Here is a 27,644-nt window from a genome sequence, read left to right on the forward strand (position 1 = left end):
CACAACCACCAGCAACGAAAATAAACATTCCGCTCGGAACGCCTCAGATAACATAACTTCCGGTTATCCAAAAGGGGTACTAAAGGGAAACATTTCCTTTTTCTTTTCTTTTTTGATTTAGCAAAAATGCATTGTAACTAAATTTTTAACTATTTTTTTTCTAACCTTTCGTCCTCAATGAAATCAGTCATTATCCGAAATCGGCGACATCATTAAGACTTACCTTTTCCTTTGATATAAATACAATGACCCATATGCAACTATACCAGTCATAATTACGTTCGATAACTCTGCATGTTACTGGTTTAATTAGGATTATGAAAAATTCACTGGTAACCCGTGTGATGAAAGATTTAGAAAATTGAAAAATATAGATATTTCACCTCGGGGTTTCGAGGTTTTTTTTATTAATATAAAATAATACCATAAAATAATTTCTATAAGAATCGGACCATACTAATCTACATAAGTCTTGTCAAAACTTACATGATCTTACATCGTGATTAGGTGCCGTGTTTGTTTTCTTTGATCACGTTGATGACTTAATATCTCCTTAATCAAGCTATGTCCTTGGGTATTATTAGAGTGACAATATCGTGTCATATTTAATTGCAATATAAACAGTGAAATTAAATTGTGTTATTTGCATGGGCAAAATTAGTGTCGAACATCGTCTACGTTTGAAAATTGTTTGGTCGCCATTTTTTTCGTAACTTCGAAATTTTATCAAAACAAAAAGCATGTATCTACTTTATCAAAAAGACAAAATATTTGATTCTATGCTGCTTTAAGGTAAGACAAAAACTGAAAACGCATGCATCCAACAGTTTTTTTATTTTCATCGTAAAAATATTACAATATATATTTTCACAAGTCGACCTACGCTGTCAACATGGTCAATGTAAACAATGCATGGTTGATGCATATAAATCTTTGTTTTGAGTGCAAGAGACTGTTTCTAATAAATATATTGATTTAAAGGTGAAATAAGAAATTTCTATAAACAATAAGACACCCTTTAATAAATATTTCACAAATTACTTTTTTGATTAATTGCTAAATGAATACATGTCGTGTCTTTGTTCACTTCCGACATCGGCCGCCATTTTCAAAATATTGTTAACGAATGTCAAAATGTAAACTTTTCAATCAAATTTTGAAGCAAAAAGTTAGTTACCTAAACTGATTTGGGTTTCGATTTCATTTAAATGAATGTGTTGTCGATCTTTTTAGGGGTTGGAAGGATACTATTAACAAATAATAAGTTGAGAAAATTGATCATATAAGAAGGTCCCATTGCAATTTTATTGAGTTTTAACGAAGAAGTCAACGGAGGCTGTGTGGTTATGTCACCTCCATTTTCAAACTTAATTTGAAGCAAGAAATCATATTTCTGAACTGAAACTTAAAACATTTTTAATTGTAAAAATGAAAATACTATAAAACGCGGGGTTGGAAGGTAAAATACACAATGTAACAAAAAAGTTATTATCGTTTAATCTATGTAGCCCGTTCATTTTCATTGATAATCAATCGGCCATTACTGAATTGTAAAAGTCACGTGATGACCGCGATAGTTGGATATGGTCCTGAATATGCATGAAATATTTGCCACTGGACGTTAAGCAATCAACAACCAATCATTTGATATGATTTACATGCAGAACTAGAACGCCTACTTGAATCAAAAATGATATTTCAGCAGATGACTATTCATTAAGTCATCTGAGTCAAATTTCTTTCTGTGTACGGTGTTTTTCTTGTGTTTTTTTTTTTTTTTTTTGGGGGGGGGGGGGGGAGGGGGGGGGGGTGACGGTGGGTGTAAAGTGAACAGAACACAAAGGTTAAATCTATGTATATTGTTTTATACGTTGGAAACTCGTGATAGAGGAACTGGGGCGTAATTTCAAGGTATATATAAGTTTTCAACAACAACAAAACTTTTAGACAATCGCGTATTTTATTGCCAAGTAAAAATCTAATTTCGGTAGTCCAAGGATTTATATGACGTCTTATATAGTAACTATATAAATCCTTGGGTAGTCTCAGAGTTGGAGGTCATCTTAGATGGCGTCTAGTCTAAAATACGCACGAAATACTGAAACATTATAACAAGTCCATGCATTGCTATTTGTTTCTTTTTTACTTTTTGTATTTTAATATCACAGTGTGCAAACGGAACTGTACCGTTTTTTAAGTCATGCGAGTGTCGGAGACCCGCTTGACAGTCTCCCGAATGGCGAATGACCAAACAATTAAAAAACCGTACAGTTCCGTTCCCACACTGTGAATATACGTTTAAGTATGTTATAAATCAAAATCAGTAAACTTTATCAGGAACACTTTAGGGAAATATTCTTTTAACATAAAAAGGGTTACCAAAAGTTACTTTTAGCACCTTAGACCCGGACTTTAATTTCTCTTATAGGCCTAAGCTGGGAAATAATATTATTAGTAAAAAAAAGTCGCAGGCCTAAACTGGAACATAATATATTATTAGTATAATAGTCCCAAGCCTAAACAAGTATACCGATTTTTGCGGGAAATTTTATAGATATGATGACCAGTTACTGTCACTTTTGAATCTTGCCATTAAATGACAGAATTTACATTTATAATCGGGACATTAATGTAACATTTTGCGTTTGCGTCGAAAGAAGAGAAGAACGTATGTCAATTGAACCAAACACATCGCCATTCTGACCATTAATTTGGAAGGTCTCCTTCCTGCACTGAAAATTAACTGTTATGTGTCATTTGAAACAAACCACTGGGGTAGCGTATACACTGTATTGAAAGACTATAGATTTTAATTTTGAAATTTATAAATCTTTTTAAATTCTTTTGAAAGAAAATTAAATATTCTAAAACAAGTTAAATATTGCTTTGTCTCAAAACGGTAAGGATTTAGTTTTCCATAATCGAGGACGTGACAAAGCGATGAAGGCATGTCCCTACACTTGTATCTCCCAACGGCAAGTTCAATTTACAGAAAATTATGTATTTTCCTATCTTAAAATGGGTTGAAACAAAACGGAGTTTTTACAAATGAAGCAAAATTTTTTGTCCGAATTTATCAGCAGTCTGTTGTTTTTATCCAACGCTTCCGTTATTTAATAAAATGACAGCTGACGGTAACTGGAAACTGGCGATAACTGGTCCTCAAAATTACAAAAGACATTAATGATAGTCTCTCATAAAGAAAAAGTGTTAAAATTTGTATGTACATTTAAAGAGCATTATATATGATTTAGAAAAAAAATACGATCCATTTTGTTTCAATATTAATAAAAGATTAAATTTTGAAGTAAAATTTCGTTATAAGCAGTCAGTTTGACCCAAATTTGCAAGTCAATAATTTAACCTCAATGATGAATCCGTATTCCCGTGACCTTCAAGTTAACACCTTGGTTAGAAATGAGTTACGCATGTACTAGGCGACAGCTGTTAAAAGGAAAATAATGTCAACATTGAAAATGAAACAAGAGTGAACAATTTTAGTTGACTGATTCGATCCATAAAAAATCATTCTTATATAGGTAAAAACGATGATAAACATATCTTTTAACCTATAATATGAAATCAAACAGACCTAAAAAAAAATCCAATTGCACCTGCTCGCTATCTATTTATATTTATATTTATGTATATCGGGTTGCATGACCGTTGGCAGTCTTCGGATGTCATTATGGTCATCTCGATGGTTAATAAGTTTGCGTCTAGACTCAAATACACACAAAATGCTGATACATATTATCGAGTCCATGTATTGTTAATTGGTTAATTTAGACTTTTTTTAATTTGGATATACGTTTTAGTATGTTACAAATCAAATACGAGAATTTGAGTCAAATCGGTGAACATGAATTTAACAGATAATGCCCCTTTAAAAAATACATGTATAGTTGTAGTCATTTATTATTATCTATTTTTTTAATTCTTATATGAAAGCCTATGTCACTACCTTATTATATAATATTGACGACTGTCTTTTTCATTGTATTTTATCATGCCATAACCATTAATGTAAAATGTGTTTATGCAGAGACATATATATGTCTCTGGTTTATGCAAATAAATATTGTTCATAGTCTAGTGTCTATATATAGACCTTACGGACCACCATACATTGTTTACATAAAAGCGAGTCGACATGAGAACAAATTGGAGAGACTGCAAGGTAAAGCCATTTATACTTGTCACTTAAAAAAGTCAGGTAGATTTACAAAAACATTATTTAAACGCTTAAAACCTGGAATCTTAATCACTTCTTTTTCAAACCGTTCCGCTTGTTCATCGCCAACTATCCCAAACAGGAAGCAAAACACATGATAATGTGCACAATATATGCGGTCATATACACACATTAAAGATCACGATACGATCCATGTTAATTTGTTGTTTCTTAATTTGAATACACTCAGAGTTATAGTATTTTCTTTATCGGTATACTAACATCGATTTTATTTATTGATACATATTATTTTAACATATATGAATTGCTATCCAGTTACCTACACCGTTGGAACCATTTTGCAAATTATTCAGCTATATTTGTTTGCTATGATTGATTGTTCAGCTCAGTTAGCTGGTTTAACACTGGTCTTATATTGCGATACTTACATTTTCGCATTGCACAAGGTCATGTATGCTTTCCTCAGCTAGACTGCTTATGACGTTTTTATACTAAATCCGTTTAAGGTGGACTGATTGATATTTTTGTCTGAGAAGATAGTTGGAATTTGGCTTTAGACTAACTTTCAGTCTTTTTGATACTAGTATTTGCTTTATTAATAGTATCGGTCTGAAGGTATATATTATCGCTGTCGCAGTCAATATCACTGTCCGACGGGCAGTCCTTGTATCACGATAATGACCAGTTCTTCAATAACTATTATGTTTATTTCATTGAGGAACCATGTTTTTAAAAATTCTCATAAATTCAAATTGTTCAAAACAAATTCGAGTCATTGTACGATTTCTATAGGAAAGAGTGAAGACCAGTCATAGTGATAACTATAAGTCACTACCATTCATTTAAATAATTTTTTTCAATATATGAAAACAAAATAAATTTTTCTATAATTTTATTATTAACAAAAATATATGGTAAACAATTCAACAACTTCAATATGAAATTAAAATCCTTTTATTAAAGGGACATCTCTCTAAACAGAGAAACCACGCCCCACCGGTCATTAACATGTAAAAGTCTGTTAACGACCGGTTTTCCGGTCCATTTTTTTCTGTTAAAGACCGATAGAAATTATTACTGAAGAATAAAGAATGTCATGTGGCCCCTTTGTTTTATGGATCAAAAAGGTAATTTTCTAGAAGTCTATAAAAAGGACCAACCAGCAAATTTACTATGTACAGGATCGTCTAGAATAGACGATACTGTGCAGATAAGGAAAAAATTATATAAGTCTAGAGATTTGCACAACGATACTTATATAAGATGGTATTATACGAAGATGTTGTTATTAAATCGTGTTGACAAATATTGCGTACAGAACTATTACGCAATAAAAGATGTATTGAGTACAGAACTATTACTCAATAAAAGATGTATTGAGTACAGAACTATTACGCAATAAAAGATTGGAAGAATTAAAAGTGTATTTAAAAAAGCAGCAATATCCGGAACAAGTGATAGATTACGGAATTCAAAAGGCACTGATAAAAGGACCAATCATTACAGAATCACGGCGATCCGAAACAACCGAAGAATCATCAAAAAGTTTAGACAAAATTATCCCGTTTGTCACAACATATAACCCACGAGATTATGATATATTTAGTTTCATGCGACAAATTGAAAATAATTTACACAAAAGTGAAAAAATGGACAAAGTATTACAAAAAAAGAAGATTATCAGCAGTAAAAGACAGTCAAAAAGTCTAAAACGATATTTAACATCTTCAAAATTCGACTTTAATGAAACTTCGCCTATTGTTAGAAAATGTACCGATAAACGATGTATGACATGTCCAGATTTAATAGAAGAAAGTTCAATTTATTTCAAAAATGGAAAGCATTTCACAGTTAAACAAAATATGTCTTGTAAAAGTTCAAACGTCATTTATTCTCTCATATGTGCAAATTGTGAGGAATTCTATATTGGAGAGACAAAAACAGAACTGCGGACTAGAATGACTGTACATAGACAGCAAACCAACCATGAAGATTTAACAATCATCAGGGCTAACGACCATTTCCATCGTTGTTCTAATGGACGATTTAATATATTTCCGTTGTATATGGTCAATCGTCAAAATGATTTTCTCCGGAAGAAGAAAGAAGAATTATTCATAAACATTCTCAACCCGGGATTAAATGATAAATAATATTTTAATTTTTACGAAACATTTTAAAGACTTTACTCCAATTTTAAAATGACATTAGTAGTCTCCCTTGTATTTGTTAACGTCATACTATTGTTAACGTCAATCAATTATATATATAGAAAAAAGTCAAATAGAATCCGTATGCTGGTAACATATAAGAAAATGAATATAAGATAATGACGATTTCAATTCATCACTTTTACTAGCGCTTTCACTGCTTTCACAGATCTTCAGGTAATGTGACTTGTATACATAAATGTTATAAAACAATTGATTGACGTTAACAATAGTTGTTAACACTATTGTTAACGTCAATCAATTGTTTTATAACATTTATGTATACAACTATTGTTAACGTCAATCAATTGTTTTATAACATTTATGTATGCAAGTCACATTACCTGAAGATCTGTGAAAGCAGTGAAAGCGCTAGTAAACGTGATGAATTGAAACCGTCATTATCTTATATTAATTTTCTTATATATATATATATATACAACTCGTCTAAACATCAGCCCAACAATGTTAGATCTGTAAATTTGCTTTCGCAAATTTTTTGTTCTTCCCTCGCCGGGATTCGAACTCATGCTACTGAGATATCGTGACACCAAATCGCCTGCACTGTATATATATATATATATATATATATATATATACAGCGCAAACAACATTTTCCAAAAGACCAAAAAAGTGAAAAAGTATATTTTAACAAAACGCATTTGACTAACAGGTCGAACAACAAATGTTCTTAAACCCTGCTGACTGCCATTGGCGATTGCCAAATAAACGGATCACCGATGTAATAAATAGATCGTAATTATAAATTTAATACTAAACAGAAAACAATAAACTAGCGGAAAAGATGGTATACCGCAAACAAAAGGTGCAAAGGTTTTTGTACACCATATCCGGATTTCGACAATTAATGTCTCTTCAGTGATGTTAGGAATCGAAACGGTATTTGGAAAGCCATAAAATTTACCTCAATTTTGGATAGACTCTTGAATTTTGAGGTCTTTTGGAAAATGTTGTTTGCGCTGTATTTAGACCCCTCTAACAAGAAATTTGTTTTGCATGCACACGTATAAAAATTGCGGTTTTTATCCAACGCAATCATAGGTTTGAACGTTGTTTTCAATTTAGACTTGTTTATATTTTTTCGTTTGGGCTTGTATTATATTTGCCTTCGGGTTTATATGATCCGTTCATCCTATTTTGACTCCTCAAAATTCAAGAGTCTATCCAAAATTGAGGTAAATTTTATGGCTTTCCAAATACCGTTTCGATTCCTAACATCACTGAAGAGACATTAATTGTCGAAATCCGGATATGGTGTACAAAAACCTTTGCACCTTTTGTTTGCGGTATACCATCTTTTCCGCTAGTTTATTGTTTTCTGTTTAGTATTAAATTTATAATTACGATCTATTTATTACATCGGTGATCCGTTTATTTGGCAATCGCCAATGGCAGTCAGCAGGGTTTAAGAACATATGTTGTTCGACCTGTTAGTCAAATGCGTTTTGTTAAAATATACTTTTTCACTTTTTTGGTCTTTTGGAAAATGTTGTTTGCGCTGTATTTAGACCCCTCTAACAAGAAATTTGTTTTGCATGCACACGTATAAAAATTGCGGTTTTTATCCAACGCAATCATAGGTTTGAACGTTGTTTTCAATTTAGACTTGTTTATATTTTTTCGTTTGGGCTTGTATTATATTTGCCTTCGGGTTTATATGATCCGTTCATCCTATTTTGACTCCTCAAAATTCAAGAGTCTATCCAAAATTGAGGTAAATTTTATGGCTTTCCAAATACCGTTTCGATTCCTAACATCACTGAAGAGACATTAATTGTCGAAATCCGGATATGGTGTACAAAAACCTTTGCACCTTTTGTTTGCGGTATACCATCTTTTCCGCTAATTTATTGTTTTCTGTTTAGTATTAAATTTATAATTACGATCTATTTATTACATCGGTGATCCGTTTATTTGGCAATCGCCAATGGCAGTCAGCAGGGTTTAAGAACATTTGTTGTTCGACCTGTTAGTCAAATGCGTTTTGTTAAAATATACTTTTTCACTTTTTTGGTCTTTTGGAAAATGTTGTTTGCGCTGTATTTAGACCCCTCTAACAAGAAATTTGTTTTGCATGCACACGTATAAAAATTGCGGTTTTTATCCAACGCAATCATAGGTTTGAACGTTGTTTTCAATTTAGACTTGTTTATATATATGGATAACTTAGAATGTTTCTCGATTGCTGTCCAATGATCACGAATGGTCTTGAAACTATTTCTCAGGCATGGATGGTAGGTGAACACACATGGGATTCTTTTACTTTTCTGTTTTTCTTTGTAAGTTAGCAGACTGCTTCTGCTAACATTCTAAGTTATCCAAAATCTTTCCTGAGCCTCCCATGATTGCCTTCAAACAACCTAACAGCCTGAGAAATATACTTGTCCGTGCTGACCTTTCCAAACCTAACCATACTGTAGGTAATTGCCAGCCTTGTGGGGATAAGCGCTGCAAATGTTGCAACCAATTGCAGCATTCATCAACATTACACAGTAAGACCACAGAAAAGACATACAAGATCTTCTGCAATGTCAACTGCAAAAGATCAAACGTGATTTACGTTCTTGAGTGTCCTATATGTGGTCTCCAATATGTTGGTGAATCTATGCAGCCATTTCACAAACGCCTTAATGGCCACAGGAGTGACCTCACAAAAAAACCGTATATTCCTGTCAGCCAACACTTCAGGTTACCAGATCACAATCTGAAAGATTTTGATCACATGAAGATCCTTGTGATCGAACAGGATTGTACATGGCAAAATAGGCAAAGAGAGAATCGGGAGAAGTTTTGGATAAAAACACTGGGTGTCCTCCATCCAGATGGAATCAATAGAAAGAAATAATTAAATTTACAGTCTAATGTTTATATTATGATATTCAGGATTTTGGATTAAAATCAATCGACCAAAACTTACTTGTATTATTATTGATCTATATGTTTACACCTTAACATTATATATCAGTATTGTTAAAACTTTTAACACTGAGGAAGGCCATTTGTTGAGCCGAAATATTAGCAATTATTGTATAATTTATATCATCTGTTCAGTTTTTCCATCTTTGTGCGATGATATTAACACTTTTTAGTGTTTTGTTTCCCATCTATTTATCGGTATTGTTACACAATCTTTTAGACTCATATAATTTTCCCTGTTTGTGTAGTATTGTCAATCTTGATGATCCAATACCTATTAAGTTTACTGGTTGGTAGATTCTTATAGACTCTATATATATATATATATAAATAAGTCTAAATTGAAAACAACGTTTAAACCTATGATTGCGATGGATAAAAACCGCAATTTTTTTACGTGTGCATGCAAAACAAATTTCTTGTTAGAGGGGTCTAAATACAGCACAAACAACATTTTCCAAAAGACCAAAAAAGTGAAAAAGTATATTTACGAACTGAAGTTCATCATTTAGGAGATCGCAGTATTGCATATGAATAGTTGCGGGAATCAATTTGAGATTTGATTGGCACAAATTGAGTTTACTTGGTACTTACACAGTTTTTTGCTACCACCAAATCAAAAATGCAATACTGTTATCTCCATTCTTATGCAACTGAAAGAAACATTACTAGAGCATACACTGGCAAGTGCGCACATTTTCATACCATCAATCGTTGAATGGATGCCATGAAACTTATAGCGTTTTCCAATCAAAATGAACGTTACAATAGAATTATTATTTTATAGGCTTGGATTGACGCTGGACTTCCTCTGTCGACAACCAGCAATGAAGCATGCAAACTATACGATGCTTCCGTCACCCAGGTATGAAGTACCTTTAGGACACGAGGGAAATGTTAACAAAAATGAAAAGGGACATGATTCTGAATGAATTTGTACATTTCTAACAATTACAATGTTAACAACATCAGGAAAATTAAGTGTGTTGTTAAACAAAACCATTGTCGGCTTACTGTAACTGCAATCATTTTTCACATGGTATAATACTGTTTATTATTGTTATGTTTTACTTTTGTTTTGTCATCGGTTCAATGTATATGGACAATTAACAAAGTGTAACGTCATAGTACCCAAATTGCACCGAGTACCCAAATTGCATCTATTTAGCAAAAATAGCAGAGGAAATCTTACAAGTTTTCTTAGAGACCAAACACTTTGTATTTTTATTATTTGACTATATGCACGTCTTTCAACATAGCTAAATATATTTAAATACTCACAAAATGTTCACAGTATATATAAACAGATGAAGTGTTTACTGGAAAAGTAAAATCTACGAAAACGTCGCCATGCGACGTCCACAAAAAGTAAGTTTTTAAAAATGAGCAATTAAAATATGTTACAGGTATCCATTTTTAAAAAAAATAACAGTAAGCAGGGACTATTGTCAAATTGCTTTGAATATTTGGAGAAATAAAACAAAACATCAGTTACTCAATTTTTACGGATGTAAATGTAAGCATGAGTGCAATCTGGTACTCCTTATTATAGAATCATGGATCGTTTGGAGGTCGGTTCAACCCCATTTTTCTATTATTCAATATAGATTTAAAATTAAATTTGTTGAACCATATAGCAATTAAGGATACATCTACAAAATAAACACGGAATGGAAACTTTTGTCCGGGTCATAAATAAAAGTAGGTGAAAAAACTGTCAAAATAGGTGCAATTTGGGTACCCTCACGTTATATTCTCGCATCCATCAAAAAAATGTATACATCAATGCAAACACATTTCGTTTTTACCTTAATGACAAAATGATTACACGGTGAGTATAACCATTGATAATATAATACGTCCATGGTATAACCGACCGTGCGGGACCCTCATGAGTAGTCAAGGTCTTGAAACACCCCATAGTTCGTAGAACTCATCATGTTTTTGATATAAGACCGATTTTCGTAATAAAACGCTCCTGAAAGTGAAAAATTAACAACTTACATAATTATGTTTTGTAAAAATGCCTCAAAACATTGGCATTTTTCATTTTTCAAGTAAAGGCGACGAGACGCATTTGCATAGTATAACTGAAGTTCGATGAAAATATTTGCTTGATCTATAACTTTAGCAAGACTGTCGATGCACTAACACCTATACTACATTAAGAATATTTACAAAACTGACTAGTTTTAGGTGGAATTTGGTCAGTAATTAACATTTTGGAATAGAAACTGAGTCGTGAACTTAGTCCCAATTAAGTAGATAAAAATGCATGAAAAATTAGGGGATGTTTAAACAATACATGTCTTAAATTAGAGATTTTTTGTCACTGACCATAAGGACTTATTTGAACTATTGTCATCAATAAGCGTTCGACCGTATAAGCCTAATGCGTCATCGTCAGTTGTTATCCATAGTTAGTTGTTTTTTTTCCATTGTTTTTTTGCTTTTTATTAAGTAAAAAGAACACGAAAACATAGGGTATAATTCATATTTTGTTTTAAATGTTTCAACATGGTCGGGTTTTTTTTACATTTTAGTGTTAAAAATGACGTTCTAAATTTTATGCATAGTCAGTTCAAATTTAATATTTAATTTTCCTTTAAGTTTGTTCTGATACTTTCTCTCAACAGAAAGACATGGATATTCTAAATTTATTTGGAATTTTATCAATTTTTTCTTTGATTTATTGTATGATTTTATTTACAGTAAAAATATTTTTCAATATCTTTTATGAACGATTACATATACTTGAAAAATGAGTTTGTGGTAAGTATTTGCAGAATTTTACATTGAATGGTCCCGGGTGAATTGGTAAACACGCATCATGTATATGATATGTATAGATATACATAGAGTACAATGTATTAAATTGTCCACAGGCAAGTGGTATGTATGATGAACCATCCGTGGGAGGCTTGGAAGAGAGTACGAAGAAAATGCTAGAGGCAGATCCAAAATTTGGTAAGCTGCTTTAACTCGAGAACATTATATAGTGACAAGTATAATGCCTTGTCTGCTTGTCATACGTATATTGTGTCATCACGGAAGAGCAACTGAAGACACAGAGTTGAAAAGGGAGAAATAAAATAAAAATTGCAGACCATAAATGGTATCAAAACGACGACTTGATATCGTAGGGTATATCAATTATATCAATTATAAATTGGATTTTTTTTAAATGTCGAAAGACACTGATAGGGAAAAAAAATCCAAGTCAGATTGTTAAATGATGCACTTTTCAAAGCCAGCTTGCATAGCAACAGATTTAAAACATCCTGAAAACTAAAGAAGAAAAACAATCAAAAACCTAAAAAAAAAAAAAGAAAAATGATTAAGAACAGTAAACTTTTAAATAAGAATTAAATTGGTTACAGATAGTACATATATTTACTTTTGAAATTAGTAATGGGCCACGTGTTTGCAAACAATCTTTGTTTGGGAGGACCAGAAAAACCTTTACACCTGAATACAGACCTGAAAACAAAAATGGACACACTCAATGCATTGGTACAGGAATCACAAATAACAGACAGAGAGAGAAAGCACGTAAATGCTTTAAATGTGCAGGCTCAAGGGTAAGTAAACGAAAGGTAAAATAATGTGTCAGTTTCATTTTTTACAGCATTGGGTCGAAACCTCTGCTGGTGGACTATCAGTCCCCGAGGGTATCATCAGCTCAGTAGTTGGTACTTCGGTTCTGACATTATTCATAACAACCCTTTCTAAAATTGTCCGTTTATAAACTTTGAAATTATAAAGAAACTAAGGTTTCAACTCCCTCAGGCAAAGTTGACCTTAGATGGATTTGGCTATTTTTGTAGGTCCTTTTTGATCATATATAGCTCTTCAACTGTTTCAGTTCTTATACATCATTGGCTTTCAAATATTCGGCTTTGGGCTTTACTGATGAAGGTAAATCCAGAAAAGCGATTCGGACGCATGAAATTTATAACGTGCTGTTTTCATTTTTTTTTTCATATTCTTTTTATTTTTGTTGTTGCACAACTGTAACCATCAGGTTTATTTTAAATATATTTTCTATATATTGTCAACTACTAGTAATGAACCGTCGTTTTTTATTGGGTTTTTATACGCCCGTTTACGGGACGTATTATGGTATACCGTTGTCCGTCTGTCCGTCTGTCCGTCCGTCCGTCTGTCCGTCCGTCCGTCCGTCCGTCTGTCCGTCAGTCCGTCCGTCCGTCCGTCCGTCTGTCCGTCCGTCGTCAACATGTCGGACATTAACTCAAAAACGCTTTAACCAATTTGCATAAATTTTTGGTGAATTGTTTATATCTATTGACGTGAGCTCCCTTTCGTTTTTTATAAATTTTAGATTTTACGTTTCCGAGTCATGGGGTTTTATTCATTAAAAAAAGGGGGATTTTCCAGTTTTCAGACAATAACTCCAGAATGCTTTCACCAACTTGCAAGAAATTGTGGTGAATTGTTTATATCTATTGACATGAACTCCCTTTTGATTTTTATATATTTTAGATTTTACGTTTCTGAGTTACAGGGTTTTATTCATAAAAAAAGGGGGATTTTCCAGTTTTCGGACAAAAAACCAAAAATGCTTTCAGCAGTTCTTATGAAACTTTGGTGAATTGTTTATATCTATTGATGTAAGCTCCGTTTAGAATTTTATAAATTTTACATTTTACATTTCTGAGTTATGGGGTTTTATTCATTAAAAAAGGGGGGATTTTCCAGTTTTTGGACAATAACTCAAAAATGCTTTCAGCAATTCTCATGAAACTTTGGTGAATTGTTTATATCTATTGATGTAAGCTCCCTTTACATTTTCATAAATTTCTAATATGACATTGAGAATTAATTGAACTTTAATTTTTTATAGTCTGACAACAGATTTACTAAGTATTGCGCAACAGCAAGAAATCTTTAATTGAATATAAATTCAATTCATATAACCAATTTCAAGTTCTTTGACTACATTTATTCAGAAACCTATAATATGTCAAATAATTTAATACAATCCAAATTCAGACCTGTATCAAGCTTGAATATTGTGTCAATTTTTGCCCCAACTGTTCAGGGTTGGACCTCTGCGGGCGTATCCAGCTGCGCTCAGCGAAGCAGTTTATTTTGTTTTGTTGTTGTTGATTACCAAACACGTATACATTATTATTATTGTCCATTTACCAGCTTTTAAAATGCAGTGTACAATTTGTAATAAAGCGTATACATTTTTAACCGGATTTTAGAAGGAAAAATCGGTTATTGATTTGGGGATGTACGGCGGGCGACTGCAAACAGCGTTCGTTCATTAACATGAAACCGCTTTGATGATTTTTTTTCAAATTTTGATACGCTGTTTCCTGTGACTAAATGAAGGTCAAGTTCAATTTCACGATTTTAGCTATTCTCGTTGTTGAGTTGTAGACCTTTTAGTAGCCAAAAGTTATACTTATTATATGATTGAGTTATTTCCCTTTGAACAGAAATGGCAAATATCATTTTAATTAGATAATAATGTATTTTTATTAAAGGATATATTTCATTACATTACATTGTGGAGATAAAGTTGTTGCATTGATAGATAATTTGCAGATCTATATTAGTTTGTGACAAATGAAAGAAAACATATTGGGAACTATTAATTATATATATAAAGTTTGATTACACTAAGTGTTTTTAAATAATTTTCACCTGTTATCAGATAACTTTAGCATGTGGTAAATATCCATCACACAATTATAATTGCAGTGACAGGTTTATTTGAAAATTTTCTGTTTCCTAAGTGCTGATTGTTATAAGCTCTGTAGGACAGTATAAGTATAGTATGTACTGTTCATTATTAGACATTTTGAAGATAATTACAGATAAGTTTTATAGATTTTTAAAAGACAATGTATTAATGATAAATGACATAATTTTGGATTTTTCTTCTTCTTTTCTTTGGTAAATTGTTTGAAGAATTTTGTGGTAGGATTGTTTGTTATTCTGTATAAACTAATTTTCTGAATGCTATTATTTTTGTTTGATGAAGCGAACTCCTTTAAAAACTAAGCTTATATTGTATATTAATAAACATATATTTAGATTTCTGATTTTAGGCCCAGTTTTCAAGTTGGTCCAAATCGGGGTCCAAAATAAAACTATGTTTGATTTCAACATAAATTGAATATATATAAGGTTCTTTGAAATGCTGACTCTAAACCTGTATTTATTTTCATTATTAATTAGATAATACCACATTGAGGTCTAAAGGGTCCTAAATTAAACTTTTGTTTGATTTCATCAAAAATTTAATTCTTGGGGTTCTTTGATATGCTGATTCTAACAATGTACTTAGATTTTAGATATTGGTTCATAATAGGTAAATGTCTGATTTCAAATTTTTCCGTTCTTTGACCACATTCATTTTGTGTCACAAACCTATGCTGTGTCAAATATTCAATCACAATCCAAATTCAGAGCTGTTTTAAGCTTAAATGTTTTGTCCATACTTGCTCAACTGTTCATGGTTCGAACTCTGCAGGACAATCCGGTTTGCTGTCACTCTGACAGCCTCTTGTTTTAAATTTTAATTGACAAAGTTCTAAAACCTTTAATCTTTTTCCAGTATAAATCAAGATTGTTAATGATCCTGCATTATCACATCGCTACCTTTTTCTTGTTTATAATACACATAGGATCTATTTGCCGCATGAAGTTAAGCATCCAACAACCCATTAAACTATTTATCAATCTACCGTTTCGTGGATGAAGACTTCATTCGTTTGCAGTTTATGTACCGGCTGAATAGTTGTGGTATTAGTCAATTTATCTATACTTGTGTCAGATCCGCACATTTTTCGTTCACTGAGTGAGGAAAATGACTATCTTGTTTCGTTGTTTGAATGAGGAAAAAAAAGCTTCGTCTAGCCCACTCGGAGAAAAAAAGAGGCGGAAGATATCAAAGCTCATAAGTTGAAAAGAGACCTACAAAATTATGGCAGAAACGAAAAACGTCGAAAAGACAATCACATCTACACAACACCACATAGAAAACTATATACCGAGCAACACGAACCCCACCAAAAACAGGGATGATATCTGGAGCTCCGAGAAGTGTTTCCTTGATCTATTCTGTTTTATTTTTCCAACTAGGAATATTTCCAGTATTTTGGGATCTATTCACGTTTCTCCTTGAGTTTTCTTTATTATGCTTCTTTCAGACGTACAACGCATTACACATAAACAATGAAGTTGACGGAAATCGAATATTTATTGCGATGCATTGTTGAAATAATTATATAAGCAATCATACAAATATTTATATTAATATATAATAGGTATGTGAAAATCTGCTTTTGGCTATAATTTTGATCCATTCTCGGTCTTTCAACGTACCTATTTGGTATTGAATGTTTAATTATTTTGGCCTCAAGCATCACTGGAGAGAAATTAATAATCAAAATGCGCATCCGGTGCAATGACATTGGTACCGTTAATGTTATTACTATCATTGGTCCGATACCTCTGTCTGGGGGACTATAAGTCCCCAAGGGTATCATCAGCAAGTTGGCCAGTACTTGGACACCTGCACGCAAAAAGAGGTAGTATTTTATCTAAATTTGCTGTTATAAAATTTGGAAATCATTTTAAATTAAGGAATGTATCTGTTTCATGCATAACTCTAATCCTTTCCCGGGTCTGGTTATACTTTTGTAGTTTTTATTTTATTTTATCAGCTATTTTATTCGTTTATATTAGGTTTGAATATTCCATTATTTAGGCGTCGAGTTAATGAAGAGACAATACTTTTGTCGAAATGCGAATCTGGTGTCGTGAAATTGGCATACCGTTAATGTTATTACATGTACTACCACTGGGTTGCTACCTCTGCTGCTAGACTATTAGGCCCATAGGGTATCACCAGACCAGTAGCCAGTACTTCGGTACTGGCATGAAAATACGGATAATGTTTGATTATTTGCTGTTATAGAATTTTGGAAATCATTTTAAATTAAGGAATGTATCTCCCCATGCATAGTTCTGATTCCATACCCGGGTTTGTTTATACTTTCGATCCTTTTTTGTGGTTTTATCATTTCTTCAACGTTAGTATTAGGTTTTGGATTTTCAAATATATTGGCCTCAAGAATCACCGAAGAGACATTAATTGTTGAAATGCGCATCTGGTGCATTGAAATTGTTACCGTTAATCACAAGCGCTTATGAATGATGCATGTTATTAAACACGATTTTATACTTGTTCCCAAGAAAACATTATGCTGCTGTTAAACTGTGGGAGGATATTCTGGTTGACTATCCAACGGATCTGCTGGCATCTAGACAAGCTTTCCTTGCGATGATTAACCTGGGAATGCCTAAAGAAAACAAGGACATAACTACGAGAGTACTTCCCAGTTACAAAAAAGACACACCTGGTTATAGGTAAAACAGTTTTATTTTAAGTCGCCATTTCCGAATTTACACCGTCTTGTTCGATTCCTTATTATGACTTGTTCAAAGACCGGGTTTACAGTTTCATTGGAGTTCAAATGACACTAAAACATTAATTGTTTCGTTGGTTGCTCTAACAATTGTTTTTCGTTTTGAAAAAACCGTTTATTGGAACAAAAACTTCGATACTATTGTGACAATTTTAACTTACTAATATCTGCATTATATGCAGTCTAGTCGTAAAGGATAAAGGTGGTCAGTTTTCAACAAACAAACTTAAAATATCTTTGAATACTTTAACATAATACTATTACAGATTCAAAATTGGACAGGAAATTTTTAGATAGCATGTATACCAGTGTAGGGCCGTATGTCTTTCCTTTCGTTTATTTGTTTGTAAAACGATAACCTTTAGTTAATTGTTCTAACCGAACACACCGAAGAGGTAAAAAAATGCCAAAACAAAGCCAATGCTAAATATAGTAAAATCATTAATACACACATTGAAACATACATCTAATCAGTTGAAAGTCAGTAAATTGCCTAATTATTTTCTACATTTTAATTCCCTATGTTTGTATTTTAGCATCATCCTGAGCTGGCAAGCATTTTGTTTGGAAGAAAACAACTTCTATGATCTTGCCGAGAAAACAGCAAAGCGGGTAAAAACAATTTTGTATATTCCCCTTTTCAGTCAAAAGAAAAATTAGAAAAGAAAGATACTTTTTCATGTAGAATGAGACGGAATATAGTCCCTTACTGTTGTTTGTGTTCAGCTCTCTTTAATCTTTTCATAATTACGAGTTGGTATGAAAATTTTGAAGTTCTCCAGTAAAGATAGAGACACAGGACTTATTTTTGGTATTTTATTTATCTAATATGAAAGCAACCCATATCATACATATTAACGTATATTAATTAGGATGAAAGTTACATTAGAGCATTGGATACATAAACATGCTGAATTGTATTACAAAATTAATGCAATTATCGAAACTTTTTTGGTCATTTTAGTGTCTTGAAATAGAACGACACGAAACTTACGCCACGCATGCACTGTCACATGTCTATCTGATGCAAGGTCAACATGAGAAAGGTATAGAGTTCATCCTGTCAACAGAAAATGATTGGAGCGTAAGCTATTATTTCTTGAAAATATAATATGAAATTGAGAATAATATGTATACTTCCACACATATTTGCATGTTCAGGTAAAACAATTTTCTCCTGTCTGAATGTTAAAAAGTTTTTGAATTTACAAACCAAATTACAGTTGTTTACGGCACTTTGTCTGTAAATGATGAGTTTACTGATATTCTTTATTGAAATGTTCTGTTATTAAATTCTGTTAATCATTTTAAATTAAGGAATATATCTCCATAATGCAAAGCTCTGATTCCTTGTAAGAGTTTTGACTATTTCTTTGGTCCTTTTCGGTTTTGTCAGCTTTTCAAGGTTTGTTTTTAGATTTGGAATTTCCAATATTTTGCCCTGGATCATCTCCGAAGATACATTAATTGTCGAAATTCGCATCTTCTACATCCTGGGGTTTTTAAATACTTACTGGACTCTCACAAATACTATTGATTTCAATTAAATTTTATGATGAGATTTCGTGATAAGTAAAATGTCTGATGACAGATCTTTTTGTTTCTTGAATGTATTCCGTAACAGCTGTGGCTACCTTATCCACCTTTCTATAGAAGCGCTCAAAATTAAGCGTCTTGTATTTCCATGTTCAAGTTAGTGGTTATCTTGTTGATAGCTACACTGTGAGCTTTACTTTACGACAATTGATCTAGATGGGCAAAGGGGATAGATGTGGGCACACGTAAAAGTAGTTTAACTCCAAAACAGTTTGTGCTTGTTTCAAGTCAAGCTATCTAGACCATTGTTGTTCGTTGGTGTTTACCTTTGTTAGTATATGTACATCAATTACGAGTAGGATGTTGGTGGTGGGTGTTTCCCTTTGTTTGTATATGTACATCAATTACGAGTAGGATGTTGGTGGTGGGTGTTTCCCTTTGTTTGTATATGTACACCAATTACGAGTAGGATGTTGGTGGTGGGTGTTTCCCTTTGTTTGTATATGTACATCAATTACGAGTAGGATGTTGGTGGTGGGTGTTTCCCTTTGTTTGTATATGTACATCAATAACGAGTAGGATGTTGGTGGTGGGTGTTTCCCTTTGTTTGTATATGTACATCAATTACGAGTAGGATGTTAGTGGTGGGTGTTTCCCTTTGTTTGTATATGTACATCAATAACGAGTAGGATGTTGGTGGTGGGTGTTTCCCTTTGTTTGTATATGTACATCAATTACGAGTAGGATGTTGGTGGTGGGTGTTTCCCTTTGTTTGTATATGTACATCAATTACGAGTAGGATGTTGGTGGTGGGTGTTTCCCTTTGTTAGTATATGTACATCAATTACGAGTAGGATGTTGGTGGTGGGTGTTTACCTTTGTTTGTTTATGTACATCAATTACGAGTAGGATGTTGGTGGTGGGTGTTTACCTTTGTTAGTATATGTACATCAATTACGAGTAGGATGTTGGAGGTGGGAGTTTACCTTTGTTTGTTTATGTACATCCGTTACGAGTAGGATGTTGGTGGTGGGTGTTTACCTTTGTTAGTATATGTACATCAATTACGAGTAGGATGTTGGTGGTGGGTGTTTACCTTTGTTTGTATATGTACATCAATTACGAGTAGGATGTTGGTGGTGGGTGTTTCCCTTTGTTAGTATATGTACATCAATTACGAGTAGGATTTTGGTGGTGGGTGTTTACCTTTGTTAGTATATGTACATCAATTACGAGTAGGATGTTGGTGGTGGGTGTTTCCCTTTGTTTGTATATGTACATCAATTACGAGTAGGATGTTGGTGGTGGGTGTTTCCCTTTGTTTGTATATGTACATCAATTACGAGTAGGATGTTGGTGGTGGATGTTTACCTTTGTTTGTATATGTACATCAATTACGAGTAGGATGTTGGTAGTTTGTGTGATCTGTTGTACTGTCAAATATCTTTGGTTATTACTGGTATCCTTATTATGTGTTATCAAACACCAAAATGAAAACAAATATGATTTCGATTAGAAAAATTGTCTGTCAGTTTGTTTAGTTTGGGAAACAATAAAAAAGTTTTTATTTTCAATTGGCTTTTGTAATATTTTGTTTCTATAGACATTAGAATAAACTATAAAAGCACATCAGTGTATGCAATATATGACTTTTTGTTCAATCTGTTGTAATTGGTGTGTACATCTCATTGCATCCATAACAACGATATATATGTAAAATAAATGCTGTTCAACAATTTATTCATTTCTACATGTGGAGTAAATTACAAAATGTATAAAGTATATAAGTTTAAAATGCAAACAGTGCTGAAATTTTTTTTTCTCTTGACGTAAACCTGAGACTACGTATATACAATGACACATATATATGATATAGAAGTCTCAGCATAAACAGAGGAGAGGGAATAGAAAAGATGCAAGCACCGTTTTTAACCTTCAATGAAAATATCTACAAGACCGTGTCCTTTAAAACCTATAGTAGTCCATATTTTTTTTATATTTATAGCGTGCATGTTATTTGGCCTGCCATAACTACTGGCATCTCAGTTTAGCATACGCAGAAAAGGTAAATATTTGAATTTATATCGTTGATCAGAAGTTTATTCTGTATTGTTCATACTGTTTATATTCATATTAATCACTTTCAAAATGGTGATTTTGTATCAAGAATCAACAGTTATAGAATTTTCGTTTGTCTTGATCCTTACTCTTAAACCTGTTTGTTATGAGGACAAACGACTGAAATCGACACTACATAAGTTTTACGGCACCATCAAGAATTATTTGACTGCTTGGATACTAGCAATATGTTTTGCAGTCTTATATCTTTAGATACCGGTTTTGTCGTATCAATGATCTGTCATTTAACAGTATGTGCCCTGTTCCCAATTTTTACATTTTGACTGAATGTGGATTCGCATGGCGGTTGATGCATGCATTATGCCATAGCAGGTTACGTTTATCCTGTCGACACAATTAACCGTTCTCGCTGCTTTTGGAGTTCATGCGATTCCTTCAGGTTTTGATTATTATTATGTTATGTCTCTTCTTAATCGATTTATGAGACTTGAACATCGGTAAACAACTTTTTCCTTAATTTGTCTATGATTACCTACCTGTCTAATTTATGGTTTAAATACTTGCCATGCTATTTAAAAAATCAGTTTTATTTCTCCATGGTTTATTTAGGTTATGCGACTGTTACCTAGCGTCTTATATTACTTTCAAAAGCCTTTATGATTTTCATTACATGATAGTACCTATCACCTGCAGCTATAAATATATTATACTGCGTGCTTGTATCAACTATGAGACTTAGAAGTATTAAATATTTAACAACTTTTGCAAACTAAGTATGAAATATTTATAGTAGGTGCTCAATTCATACAGATACTGATATTTTATTGGCTGTAAGACGAATCACCTCATTTCATCCTATGTTACCAACTTATGTAGAAGCAACTCAAAGATAGAATTATGAGTTCCACCCACGTTAGTAATCAACATTAATTGTTCAGGGGGCTCGGCCGAGTGGTTTAAGTAGTTCATCTACTGTATCACTAGCCTGTTTACACTGAGTTCGAGCCCCGCACGTGACAGATGCGTTTGACTCCATTTTTATATGACTATGATTGCCAGTTTTCCCACCGATGGTCGATGGGTCTCGCTAGGCACTCCGGCTTCCTCCAACAATAAAAGCAGGACACAACGATAAAGGCAGTAGTGATTAATGTGGCGTTAAACACCAACAATCAATCAATCACTTTTATTGCACATTGTTAGTTTACTTGCGGCAAACGTTTAATGTTTGATTTAAAAAAAAACAGTTGACAGCATATATTGTAGGCACTAGCTTCAATTACCCGCAAAAAGTGACAATAAGAAATAATGATATATAATAATTTATATATGATAAATATTTTATAAGCTGTATGCTTTGAAATCGGCATCCTCGTTAAGCTAATTTCACCTATATGACGTACAATTTATTTCTCGCGATATGATACTGCTTTCAAATCGGTACACACTTTCTGTCGAAGTTTTTTCTGTTAGATTAAAATGCTTATAGCATACATATATTAATTCGATGCTCTGTAAATATAAGAATTGCTGCTTTTTGAAATGTATTCTAAATGAAAGCAAAAAAGTATAACAAAAATACAAAACGCCAAGGCAAATTTAAAAAAGGGAAGTCCATAAAAACTGACAAATCAAACGCTATCAATCAACTGAACAAATGAAAAACAACTGCCATATTCCTGACTTGATATAGGTTTTTGCCGAAGAAAATGGTGGGTTAAACCTGGTTTTATAGCTAGCTAAACATCCCACTTGTATGACAGTTGTTTTTTAGCTCCGTTAAAATATTGACAAAATTGGGTTAGCATCCCAAACAGACGTAATAGGTTAATGTGACAATAATTGGGATCCAGCAGCCAAAACTGTGTAAACATACATCACAGATATACAACACAACTGCCTAAAAATTACTGACAAGTGACGATCACTTTTTAGAAAGAAGCGCTTCTGCAATTTGTGATTTTTACTTGCTTTCATTTCAGTAAAATTTTGACAAATTCCTTAGTAATCGTAATGATGTTTTACATTTCATGGTCAGATTATACGAGATTGCGGTTTAAGAGACCCACTACGATGTTATATATGTCCCCCGCACGTCGTGTTGCAGGGGACATAGAAAAACCGACCGCGTCCGTCCGTCCGTCTGTCCGTCCCCAAATCCATCCGTGCGTCTGTCCGTCCGGTCTTGTTACCGCTGTCACGTGTACAATTCTTGCCAGATTTTTATAAAATTTTTATCAAAGCTTTATATCAGCAATTTCTTGGACACAGAAGAAAATCAGTGCCAATCAAATATTTTTTAAAGACTTATGCCCCTTGGAAGTATTAAGTATATCGGAAATTGCATTGTACCAAGTCAGGAATATGACAGTTGTTTTCCATTCGTTTGATGTGTTTGAGCTTTGGATTTTGCCATTTGATAAGGGACTTTCCGATTAGAATTTTCCTAGGAGTTCTGTATTTCTGTTATTTTACTTTTTACTCTCAATCCTTCATTTCTCTCAGATATCTATAAAAATTATAAAGGGGGAAAACTGTTTTCTTTTAGTAATTGCTCTTGGACAGATAAAATACATGCAACGCGGGGGCATTGGAACTCTTCTTTTATTACAAATGGACATTTTTGAGTAATTTAATATTTACTACTCAAAGAAAGTTTTGAAACACTTCCATTGAGATAAATGAATGTCAAACTTGAGGGTTCATACATATCCTTGTAGAAAATTTGTCCAAATAACAATTTTTTTTATAAACTTTACCGCTGTTTAAGTATTTTTGTCAATATTTAAAATTTTGCAGTCATTACTTTCATTTTCCTTTCTGGATTTGTGATATCTTACTGTTCGGTGTAGAGTACATGCTATAATTTTGATTAATTTTAAAGTCTTGCGGATAAAATGGAATTTATGATATAGATTCCATACGTTTCGCGGTCACTGATCTTTATTTAATTAACAGAAAATCCATCTGATCTGTAAATTTACCGATTGTGACATTTTGACTGCTGATTGTTATGGTGGTCGATTTTTGCATATCATGAGACGCTTACATTGTCGACGCACCCAGCCTAGCTCCTTTAGTCGTTCATGCGAATCCATCAGTTTTTCTTTTGCTTGATTTGTATCTTATAAGCGGATTTGTCAGATTTAAACATCGGTAAATTAATGTTGCCTCTTATTTTAAATTTTGATGTTTATTATGAATATCATTAGATGATTTCAGCATCCCAATTGTAAACTTTCCATTTCTATGAAGCAACATTCCAGCAGCGCCTGCATATGGAATATATATATAGGTTTGCGTTCCCTATCATGATTTCCTTGATAAAGGGTTGCTGCTCACAAGGAAGCTATTTAAACGAGAGTTTCAAGTTTTGAAGTTGAAATCATCCCTTCGAAACTTTTACGGACGCCATTACGAGTTGGTTGACCGATATGGAATAATTGTTTCCCAGATGACGACGGATATGTTCCATTCGTCGAGCCACAGTCCCGTCCTCTTTCCCCCCGAATGTGACCTACCGAATTAGACTTACATGAACAACACAACGGGTGTCACATGCGGAACAGGATCTGCTTACCCTACAGGAGCACCCGAAATCTACCCCGGTGTTTGGTGGGGTTCGTGTTACTCAGTATTTAGTTTATTATGTTTTGTTTATTGTTTGTTTTTTTTCTTTTTTGCCATGGTGTTGTCAGTTTATTTTCGACTTATGAGTTTGAATGTCTCTTTGGTATCTTTCGCCTCTTTTTTGAAATTATAAATGTTTCCCCAAGTCATTATGAGAGTAAGTTATATATTGAATACAATAGATTTATAATATACTAGTAAATAACAAATAACAAGTATACTTAATTGAAGACTCAAAATTCAATATCCCAATATACTGGACAGTTTTTGAGAAAAACTCCTTTCAAACAATTATCATTGTCACTGTCACTCAGTTGAAGACCGATATCATGTTCACATTTTAATATCTTAATACGGATAAATAAAAGTTTTGTATTGAAAAAGGTTTATACATAAACTCTTCATAGATACCAGGACTAATATTTTGTACGTTAGGCGCGCGTTTCGTCTACATATATAACTTGCACATGTTCAAACTTCGCTGACTTCTTTATAGATTTGGTCTTCCAACTATTTTGATTGGAAGTCCACTGTAGTCTTATGTAGACGAAAGGTGCGTTTGGTGTACCAAATTTTAAACAATTTGTAATTAAAAGTGAAAAGTAGTTAACTAGTCTGGGATCTTGGCTAACTGCTCGACAGCGCAGCAGAGATAAGGTAATGATCCCAGGCTACGTATCGAACGCTACGATGTCTTTAAATATATTATTACTAAATATCATTTCTTATGATTTGGGGGAAACTACAAAACCCTCAATGATTTTTATTTGTTATTTATTATTATATGGAAATCCGCATTTTTTAACAAAAAATTACCATTATTTATATATTTCTTTATAATTAGGGTGATTTCAGTGAAGCTCTTGGGATATTTGATACTCAGGTAAGTTAATACATTACATTCTTCATTTATGAAATGAAATCATAAGTATAATATTTAAACAATACGTCAATGTACTTTAATTTGCTTCAATGTCACACTTTTAGAGCATGTATATTATATTTTGATACTTGAGTTTCTAAGTACTCTTAATACATCCCTTGCTTTCAACTGTTTTAGTGTTCCTGATGAAGGTAAATCTAGAAACAGCGCGAAAGTTTGAAGTATTTTTTTACGAATTAATACTCTAATATAGTCAATTGCAACCAAGAAATGATAACTGAATTATATTTTTCAAATATTTAGATTGGACCAAGAACAAAAAAGTCTAAAAGCGATTTCAACCTGACTGATGCGACTGGATTACTGTATAGATTGAAACTGGAAGGTATGCAAAATATAATGACATTTTCTTAATTTTTTAATAAAAATGAAATTTAAATACTACAATGGTGTGACTGGTTTGATGAAATATAAGCTTTAATAAGCAATCTTTTAAGTTTGATCGATTATAAATTATCTCATTTTAATAAATATTGGATTGATAAATTGTTTCTTGTTAAACATCAATTGGCGCGAACTTTATGCGAACTGAAACAAATATGGACATGAATAGTTTGAATTATTATAAAAAGTAACCGAAACTGATAGCTTCTTTCAACTACTTGTAGGTGTAGATGTTGGTAATCGTTGGTCAGTATTAGACGAAACTTGTGATGTTTATATGTATGCACATGGACGAATGTTCACAGAGGCAAACCTCCTTCTTTCATGTTGTCATAATCAGGATAAAAGTAAAAGATACAAACTCCTTGAGTCTCTGAAGCAGTACGGAAAGTAAGCATTATAAGCAAATTAGAATAAAGAAAAAAGGTAAAAGAATTAAGACAATTTCAATATAAAGACCATGATCCAAATTGAATTTCATGAGAAAATGTTATTCATAGATATCGTTAGAACGTAAATGTACTAGTAACAATGATATTTAAAAAAAAATCTTTTTTTTTCCATTTCCACAGACACTCTTAATGTCTTCTCACTTCATCTGACTGAAATAGAAAAAAAATAAATGAATATTTGCAGTGATTACCTGTTAAAATGCATAGCATTTGTAAGCTATGGTTAAGTTGTTTACTAAAAGTTAAGTTCATACAATATATGTAAAACTACCATGATTTTTATGATATAGGAATGATCCAGAAGACTGGGACAGTAAGACGATTGTAGCAGAAGTAGGAATACCTCTGTGTGAGGGTATCTTAGCCTTTGAAGATGGCGATTACAGTAAAGCTGTTGATTTACTTTACCCTATCCGATATGAAATAATAAAGATTGGCGGAAGTGATGCACAGGTTGATATCACATTTCTTATATGATAATATACATCAAACATTGTCTGGGCTACATCTACAAAAATCCTAAATATATTTTTGAGTACCGTCTATTGCGTTTATAGAAATGTTGATTATTGATGTTCTTATAGTAACATCCAAGTAAAGTAGTTAATTATCAAGACGAAGAATACTTGTTTATCAATTATTTACTAAACTTTATTTATAAAATCAAAACGAAACATAACAAATATGACTCTTGATTTACCTTACTAGGTCTGAAAGATAATGTGGTGTAAATTTTCAAACAGACTTCGATGTCTTCATAGAATCCTTCTATACCAATTATGAAAATAAAAAGTGGAACGATTTAAAAGA

The 27,644-nt window shown here is 32.7% G+C and overlaps 2 protein-coding genes across 2 annotated transcripts in view; one reads left to right on the forward strand and one right to left on the reverse strand.

The window, feature by feature from the left end:
* The window catches only part of LOC127735404 (probable E3 ubiquitin-protein ligase DTX3), a 17,235-nt gene extending 12,914 nt beyond the window's left edge, over positions 1–4,321 (reverse strand). The window contains exon 1 of the mRNA XM_052245583.1: positions 4,269–4,321. The gene's annotated coding sequence lies outside the window, so the exon portion shown is untranslated. The remainder of the gene's footprint in view (positions 1–4,268) is intronic.
* The window catches only part of LOC127735400 (tetratricopeptide repeat protein 38-like), a 25,086-nt gene continuing 1,546 nt past the window's right edge, over positions 4,105–27,644 (forward strand). Inside the window, exons 1-12 of the mRNA XM_052245577.1 lie at positions 4,105–4,180; positions 10,130–10,207; positions 12,228–12,309; positions 12,752–12,923; positions 17,578–17,751; positions 18,347–18,422; positions 18,775–18,894; positions 21,352–21,411; positions 25,900–25,938; positions 26,242–26,323; positions 26,607–26,772; positions 27,125–27,287. Of these exons, the coding sequence (XP_052101537.1) occupies positions 4,154–4,180; positions 10,130–10,207; positions 12,228–12,309; positions 12,752–12,923; positions 17,578–17,751; positions 18,347–18,422; positions 18,775–18,894; positions 21,352–21,411; positions 25,900–25,938; positions 26,242–26,323; positions 26,607–26,772; positions 27,125–27,287 (1,239 nt within the window). The 5' untranslated portion in view covers positions 4,105–4,153. The remainder of the gene's footprint in view (positions 4,181–10,129; positions 10,208–12,227; positions 12,310–12,751; positions 12,924–17,577; positions 17,752–18,346; positions 18,423–18,774; positions 18,895–21,351; positions 21,412–25,899; positions 25,939–26,241; positions 26,324–26,606; positions 26,773–27,124; positions 27,288–27,644) is intronic.

This window comes from Mytilus californianus, unplaced genomic scaffold (assembly GCF_021869535.1).
Source record: "Mytilus californianus isolate M0D057914Y unplaced genomic scaffold, xbMytCali1.0.p SCAF_3, whole genome shotgun sequence".
Taxonomy (NCBI): Eukaryota; Metazoa; Mollusca; class Bivalvia; order Mytilida; family Mytilidae; genus Mytilus; species Mytilus californianus.